Here is an 8,628-nt window from a genome sequence, read left to right as displayed (position 1 = left end):
TTATTGATATATAGGCAAACACAAGTCTCACTACTGTCAATGTGAAGCTTCTCTATAAAACAAATGTATAATGTGTGAGAGTGAGTGTTCTCGTTGCCTATGAATCACCAGACCTGTAAAGTAGTCCGCACCCGTTATCTAACGGCCCATGTTGACAAGGATGGCCAAACTCACCCAAGAGTCCAGGCCCTTGAGCTTGTTGCCACGGGAAAATGGCCTACAATCTCTTGTTTGCCAGCCTTTATATAGAGCATTATTAGATACCTTTTTTACCCCGTTCCAATAACTACCCCCCTTTTTTAGACCAAAAGTAACCACTATCTTGACTTCCACCATCGCATATTAGTTTTGCCTATAATTTGCAGCAATAATAAATTAAAAAAAAATTAAATAATATAGTATGTATGTTTTTGTGGCTGACTTCTTTCACAACATTATGTTTGTGAGACTTATCTGTTTTGCTTGACAGTTTTTCATTCATTTTAATTCTTGTAATTGTCAGAATATACCAAAAATTGTGTTCTTTTGCCTGACACTTCGTTTGTGTTCAGGCTTTGGTTCTAAGTAATTATGCTCCTACAAACATTATCGCACATGTCTTTTGGAGCATGTATGTATGCATTTCTATTGACTTTTTTTTATCCTAGGAGTGAAATAGTTGGGTAAACGGTTAAACTCCTGCTCAACTTTATGAGGTAATGCCAAACAGTTTTTTGAAAGAAGTTGTACCAATTTACACACCCACTGGGAGCATATGAGAATTCTGCTTGGTCTCATTTTTATCAGTATGTCAGCTTTGGACAGGGGTTAGTTTTGGTTCAAGATGTTTAAAGGGTGAGGGGAAGATAGGGTTGGGTATATGAGTCAGGACCAGGAGTAGAGTGGGTCCTATATACTCCCGTGATTTCATTCAATGAAATAAATGAACAAAGTGTTTTTTGTAACCTCCTCCCCCAGCCCCAGCCACTTAAGCAGACAAGATGTTCAACTTTGTCGGCATTTGTTGAATGGATAAATACAGACAAGCACCACAGCTATAAGCTTCTGAATATGTCTCTGTTTTTGCCCTGATTTTACCTAACACATGAGTTTCCAGTAAGTCTGTGTGACAGAAAACAAAGGTTTGTTTCTCTCGTCAGGCTTTTTTTTCTTTTAACTTGTCTACTAAAGGGTCTGTGAAAGTAAAGGGCTGCTTTGGATTCTCACGATGCTGCTGCTGCCATCAGACATTTAGGTAAGAAGTCTGGTCAAAAACTTGATTTCTGCAAATGACTACAGACGACTTGAGCTTAGTTACAAATTTTACAGGTTCTTCAAGTTGTAATGAAGATAATGATCTATTTTCATTGATTCAAATACTTAAGTTTGTACTCATGCTAGGCTTCCTAGCTTAGATAAATAGTTTCTGTATGGAACCGAATTGTTGGTATTCAATGGGCTATTTTGGGTTGTTTTATGCTAATTAGATGTGCCGATCAATTCTAATCTTGTGTGCTACTGCATTGTAATCCTCTTGCAGAAGGCTTGGTGCAGAGTAATTGCTCAATATACACTTGTTGAACAGAAAATTAAAATATTCTAAATTTTTTTAATAAAAAGGTGAATGAGAGACAAATTGTTGTTTGTATAACAAATTCATGTTATTTGACAAACAATACCTTTCAAAATTTCAATTCAATAGTGAAAATGAAAGAACTTAGGACTGAGAAGTTTGGAATCAAGTTTTGGAAGAATGAGACAAAAATATACCTGCAAACGTTATCTTGTTTCAGCAGTAGAATTGTTGCAATGATGGTGGCAGATACATCTTGTACAATTCATTCATTCATTCATTCATGCATTCATTTATGTGATTAATTTTTTTTTAGTGTGTTAGTCTTGGGGATAGAATAATGAACAAACTATGCTTTTTTGGAAGTTATATTCAAGTCAGAGAGACAGACGATAAATAAGTAATTTAAATAATTACAGAATGTGGTAAGTGATAGGGAGGAAATAAAAATCTTTGCATTGAAAGAATACTGTAGGGGCAGGATCTAGTTGAATAGGTGGATTAAGAAACATCTTCCTGAGAAGGTGGCATTAAGTGAGAGCTGAAGGATAAGGAGAAAGAGCTATATGGCCTAGGGAAGTATACCTGGGGGAGTGGGAAGAGTAAGACTAAAGCCCTAAGACAGAAAAAATGTTAAATGTGTTTGGAAGCAAAAGAGGACTAGACCTGCTGGTGTAAAGAAGAGAGGTGTCAATGAGCCAGTCGAAGTATGTTGAAAAGATACAATATACCACTCAGTAATAATAAGGAATAAACTACTCGTACATGCAACAGCATTGATAAATCTGAAAAACATGATGCTGAGTGAAAGATATCAGACTCAAAAGAATATATGATTTATTCTTCTATTTATGTAAGTTCCAAGGCCAGCAAAATTAATCTAAAATAAATAAGATCAATTTTTTTGCGAGATTCTGGTGAGAAGGGGATGATTAACTAAAAAGTGCAGGAGGAATCTTTACAAAGTGATGAAATGTTCTGTATCTATCATTACAAGCCTATTTACATGTGTCAGAACTTATCAAACTGTGTATTAAAATATTTATATTTTTATGAATAATTTATACAGTAATAAAACTAAATTTAAAAAGATAAAGTGAATGACTCACAATCATTAACTCATTTGATGATAAGGGGATCATAGTCCTTTAAAACTCTAATATTTGGGAAGTATTTTTTTTTTTTTTATTGGACATTCTTCTTCAGAATACTCACTCTTTCGGCAGCATTTTCAGACTCAATATGTCTCTTCTGGGAGAAGCAAACATGGTCCCTATTTCTCTCAAAATTACTTCACTGATGTTGGTTTTAGTAAAGGAGCCTGAGTTCTAGAACCTTGTTCACTATTGGCTTTGATAGAAAAGATTGGTGAATGAGGGTAACAATTCAAATGCAACTATTCTATAGAAAGCATGCTTTTAAAAACAGCTTATAATTTTAATTTAAAAGGAAATTGAAATTGAAGCAACGCTATCAAAATTTCTAGTGACTTTCTATCACCTTTAAGCATATAATATAGTTGTCTTCAGAAAAGAATCTCATTCCTCTTTCTCTGCAAAAAAAAATCTCTGTTCTGAAATCCGTATTCATCAGGAATCAGCAAATTTTGGAGATGAGAGATCAATGCTTTAGCTCACCTAGTCCTCATTGTTACCAATCTCAAAAAGTTGTGATTCTGGCAACAATTTCTACATCTAGATTTTCAAGCTTTTTTGGAATTTAGTCTGTATCTGAGTCCCTCATCCTTTCAGATTGTCCAGTGCACTCACCTGTGCTTTGGCGCTGGATTAATGTCTTCTATCTATACACCTGTATTGTTGTTTTAATTATTTTTTTCCTCATACTAAAATTAAACTTTCTCGATCAAGGATAATTTTCAAAAATTTTAAGAGGAGTAAACAGTAAATGAAAATGCCACAAATCTCACAACTTAAGTAGTTATTATTAACATTTGGATGTATTTCTCAAAACTTTTTCTCTGCACATATATTCCTTTTTTGAATTGGCCTCAAACCTTATTGTCAATTGCCTTTCTTTTCTCTTTCATTTAATTTTATATCATGATCATTTTTCACATCCTTAACAATCTTTGAAAATAAATACACATGATATCCAATGCCACATTGCTTCATTTGGTTTTGTATAGATGCATATTTGAATGCTTTCTTATTTTTGTTTTTACAAATAATGATTTCATGCACAGATTTTTATATGTTTTTGTTTGAAAATTCTGTTTTTATAAGGAAATAGCCATATGGGAAAATATATGTCCTTTTTAACCATTTTTGATGCAAATTTCTAAATTCCTTTTAAACAAAGTCATAACAATTTAAATGTCTGCCTATGGCATAAAATTAACTGTTTTCACTGTAATCATCCATGGAAGATGACATTTTAAAAATCTTCACTAGTTTGATAAGTAAAAATATTTTTGTTTTGCTTCTGTGGTGATGCACACATCGATTCTGTTTTTATTATCATCACATCTCTTAGCATCATCAAACTAGGCCTCTGATCTCTCTCTTGTTCTGTGTGTCCTAAAAATTATTCCTCTTGTTTCTGGAGAGTTGGTTACCTGGGCCAGTTGTTCACAGAGATGACTTTGTGGTGATGTGTGATATAGCCTGGCAAGCTTTCCTCATTTTTGTCCCCAGATCAAGGGATGCCTGGGTGACCCTTTGCTCAAGGGTCTTTACCACAGCATCCTTGGGTAACCCTGTCCCGGATCTGTTTGGTTCTAACTCCATAGATGATGGGGTTGAGCATGGGAGGTACCAGAAGATAGAGATTAGCCAACATGATGTGTACCACTTGGAGCACATGGTGGCCAAAGCGGTGGGTCAGGAAAGTGAAGAGGGCTGGGATATAAAAAGCCAAGATAACACAGAGATGAGAGGCACATGTGCCAAAAGCCTTGAGCCGGGCTTCACCCGAGGGCAGCTGCAGCACAGCTCTCAAAATCATGACGTAGGATATACTTATGACAATCATATCAAAACCAACCACGGAGAAGGCCACAAAGAGTCCGTATCCACGATTTGCTCTGGTATCAGCACACACCAACTTCAGCACAGCCATGTGCTCACAGTAGGATTGGGGAATGACCTTGTTGGGACAGAAGCGCATCCTGGACATCATGAAGCAAAAGGGACTCACCCACAGCACCCCTCTTATCATCACGACTGCCCCCAGTTTGCACACTATGGATGGGGTCAGGATAGTAGAGTGATGGAGTGGGAAGCAGATAGCCACATAGCGGTCCAAGGCCATAGCCATGAGCACCCCAGACTCCACAGAAGAAAAAGCATGGATGAGGAAGACCTGGATGAGGCAGGCATGGTATTCAATCTCATGATCATGAAACCAGAGGATGGCAAGCATTTTAGGTTGGGTGGAGGAGGAGAGGATCAGGTCAGTAATAGCCAGCATAGCCAGAAAGAGGTACATGGGTTCATGGAGGGTGTGGTCAGTTCGGATGATATGAAGGACAGCAATGTTGCCAATTAGAGCCACAACATACATGGCACAGAATGGAAAGGCAATCCAAAAATGGGAATTCTCAAGTCCTGGAATTCCAATTAGAATGAAGGACACAGGATGAGAAGAGCTGTTCCCCAAAGTCAACATCATAGGATGGATAATTTGTTCTCCACTGGGAAGGTAAACTACTCTCTGCAGGTGATAACAATCAACATAATTGTCATTATTATTTAGAAGTCTGCTGGATAGGGAAACTGGGTAATATGGAACTTGAATTTAATGGAACACTGGAATAATTTCAGCTGTTTTAATAAACAAAAATTGGCAACATAAAAGGATGCTATTCCGTAGTCTTTATTTATGTTTATGTCATTCAAACATGGGGCCAGAACATATAAGTTACAAATGTAATTATTTTTTAAGGATTGATGTTTTACTTGAAAGTAGAATCTGCTAAGTGAAAACTATTTTGGCAAATAGCTTAATAGAAATTCTAAAAAATTCTATTTTTTTTTTTAGAATTAATGACTTTATTTAAACTTTCCCATAGATCTTTCTTTTCATTACTCTGTTTAAGCCACTTGTGCAAATTTGCAGAATAAGAAGCAGGTTTGGAAAATACTTTGGCTTAAAGGCCCGTTATAATTTGTGCAATAACGTTGAGTTTGCTTTGACTCTAAGATAGCTACCATGAGGATTTGGACTGGAAGAGTACTGACTAGCCAATCACGTAACTGTATTATACCTATTATTTTAGAACATGACTCTTCTTAGATCAGTGGTCAGGAATTTTTTCTGTAGAAGATAAGACCATTAATATTTAGACTGTATGGGGGTCATACAATCTGTGTTGCAACTACTCAGAACAGCCACTGTACTGCAAAAGCACTCATAGAGATTCTATAGGACAGAGTAGAACTGCCCCACAGGATTTCCAAGGAGTGGCTGGTGGATTTGAACTGCTGACCTTTTGGTTAGCAGCAGAATGCTTAATCACTGCACCACCAGGTCTCCAGAGCACCCACAGGCAATGCAGAAATGCATGAGAGTGGCTATATTCCAATAAAAGTTTATTTACAAAAGCAGGCTACAAGCTAGATTTGGCCTGCAGGTGGCAATGAACTCATTAGTTGATAAACTATCTTAAAATGTCTTGAGAGATGTGGGCTGCCCTTGGAACACCACTTTGATGCCACACCATGACACCATTATGTCCATTTCTCCTTCTAGAGGTTGCCCTGCTGGCCAGTGGATGACACTGTGAACACCATCCTCTACCTGGACATGGGCTGATCTTACTGTCTAATCCCTCAGGTTACCACTACCTACCTCAGAGTTAGTGGTACAACAGCTCACATGGTTCTTACCCAACATCTTTTTACCATTGAATCTCAGTTGTCTTTTTCGATAGCTTAAGTTTTAAAGCTTTCTCTATAGTAGAAGCACCTGGACAGGCAAAAAGAGTGTTCTTTTAAGTTCCCTTTAACAAATGACCTCTGGTGACAGCCAAATATTTCACTCAACCAGACCCAATGGATCCTAAACAAGGTCTCTTCAGGACCCCAAATAGGCCTAGCCTCCTCCTGATTTTCCCTGGATTGGTAATTTTATGTTTCATATCGAAACCTACAATATGAGAAAAATGGGGCTCAGATTTTAGGAATCTTACTCTAAACAGGAAACTTTTTCTATTGCACTGTCTTACCTGGATAATAGCTATAAAAAAAACAAAAAACACTCGTATCTAGAGTATGGTGAAACATCACGGACACATTATCTGGGCCCTAGGATTCTGTTTTATCCTCTTTTACCTGGCCAGGTCTTCTCAAATAGTTTTATACATTCTGTACAAACCAGAGTCTTCCTCTGAACCTACCTTTTGCCTCTGTATCAGAGGTGTATCTACAGAAAAGAACGCCTATGGCAATTAATTTTAAATTGCTGAATGATCTCTCACAACTGGCAATAGAAACTGTAATGGCGAAATTGTTCATTGCCTGTCCCCCTCTTCCCAAGTGGCGCCCGGGATGTGTGCCATACCTGCCACACCCTAGATACGTCTCTGGGGCACAGTCCCAGGGGCTCATGGGTACCTAGAAGAGCATATTTAAGGCTATGCCCACTCCAGCACCCATGGAGGTGCCTGCTAAAGATACAATTTCTGGAAGTGCTTAACAAACTCTTTGATTAATTCTGGAAGGCATTGCTATTTTTCTAGACACAGATCTATAGGCCTTTAAAATTTATTGTTTCCAACTCCCACTGCATCTTTATTTTACAGTGGGAAAAATACAGTTCAAGATTTGCCCCATCATCACATAATAAATTGTCAGAGTGCCCAACTCCACTGAAAGGGCTCTCAGTGGCACCCTCTGTTGATTTGGACTCTCATCCCAGTTGGGTAAAGCAGAATTTGTTGTCCCACTGTGACAAAGTCAGAAATGAAGGGACTTGTACAATTATATACTGCATCAGAGACAGATCTGCATTAGAACTCTTGCCTCTTGGTCATGTGCTCCCTACTTCACTGGGAGCACAACAAATAAATATTTTTTTACAGGCTAAAAGTTCTATGGAGTGGGCCAAGAGTTAAATCATTGTCAGTAATTTTTTGTCCAATGTTTGAGGTTTTCAGTAACTTCTCTGAGGGAAAAAATAGGCTATCAGCTTGCTGCTGGATTGAGAGATAAAAATGTGCATCCTTAAACCAAAAACCAAACCCACTGCTATAGAATCCATTCCAACTCACAGTGACGCTATCTGACAGAGTAGAACTGCCCCATAGGGTTTTCAAGGAGCAGCTGGTGGATTTGAACCACTGACCTTTTGGTTAGGAGCCAGGCTCTTAACTACTGTGCCACCAAGGCACTCCTTAAGGGATAGGAAAAGGAAGAACAAGGTAATTTCCCTTCTTGCCCAACATTCCTTTCTCTCTTTCCCTGCTATTAAATGTTTTTTTTTTTTTCTTTTTTAATAAACCAGAACATTTCTGAGCATGGCAAATACCGAGAGCTGAAATTAAATTATATCCTTTTCAAATATTACAGCTATGGTGATAACACATTGAACTTCAGATTCAATTTTTCTGTTCCCCAAAAGCAATCTAACTCACCATAAATTTTGGTTCAGGAAACATGGCTACAAGAACTGTGTGCTCACACTGAGTGGAGATCAGCTTTTACCTGTAAGGTATAAATCCTGTGATGGCACCCATTGGCACTGTTGGCCTCCATCGTTCCACCCACTATATAGAAATAGTTATGTCCATCAGTTCAGCTGACTTGATCAAGCCAGGAAAGGGTAAAGTGGACTGGGATCTTGCTAAGGCATAGCTTCAGGGAAATTTAGGTTCTGTTCTCTCACTTTGGGGTGCTTGCAACTAAGGCATGGAGAAATACCACTGGAACAGATCTGGGTACAGATTCCAGCTTCTATATAGAAGGGTTATATGTAGAGTCAGGCTCCCTACCTTCCTCGAGTCTCCCTGGAGGGCACAGGGGCAACAGTAAATGTTATTTCCATCTTACAACGAATCATAGATCTCAATCTGCAGCACTCAGAGAGTCAGGCCAGACAGTACAGTGCATTGCCTTGTC

The 8,628-nt window shown here is 38.1% G+C and overlaps 1 protein-coding gene across 1 annotated transcript; it reads right to left on the bottom strand.

Annotated features, from left to right (window-relative positions):
- Positions 1–4,137: 4,137 nt before the first annotated feature.
- LOC100673136 (olfactory receptor 52R1) lies at positions 4,138–5,190 on the bottom strand. The gene has a single exon (XM_003421427.3). The coding sequence runs from the start codon at positions 5,180–5,182 to the stop codon at positions 4,235–4,237; it is 948 nt and encodes a 315-aa protein (XP_003421475.2). The 5' UTR covers positions 5,183–5,190; the 3' UTR covers positions 4,138–4,234.
- Between the last annotated feature and the right edge of the window lie 3,438 nt (positions 5,191–8,628).

This window comes from Loxodonta africana, chromosome 7 (assembly GCF_030014295.1).
Source record: "Loxodonta africana isolate mLoxAfr1 chromosome 7, mLoxAfr1.hap2, whole genome shotgun sequence".
Taxonomy (NCBI): domain Eukaryota; kingdom Metazoa; phylum Chordata; class Mammalia; order Proboscidea; family Elephantidae; genus Loxodonta; species Loxodonta africana.
Note: the sequence above shows the minus strand (reverse complement) of the source record. Positions and strands in the feature narration are given on the sequence as shown.

Bases quoted from the DNA above. Each gene is read 5' to 3' on its own strand.
- LOC100673136 (XM_003421427.3), bottom strand. From the start codon at position 5,182: ATGATGTTGACTTTGGGGAACAGCTCTTCTCATCCTGTGTCCTTCATT.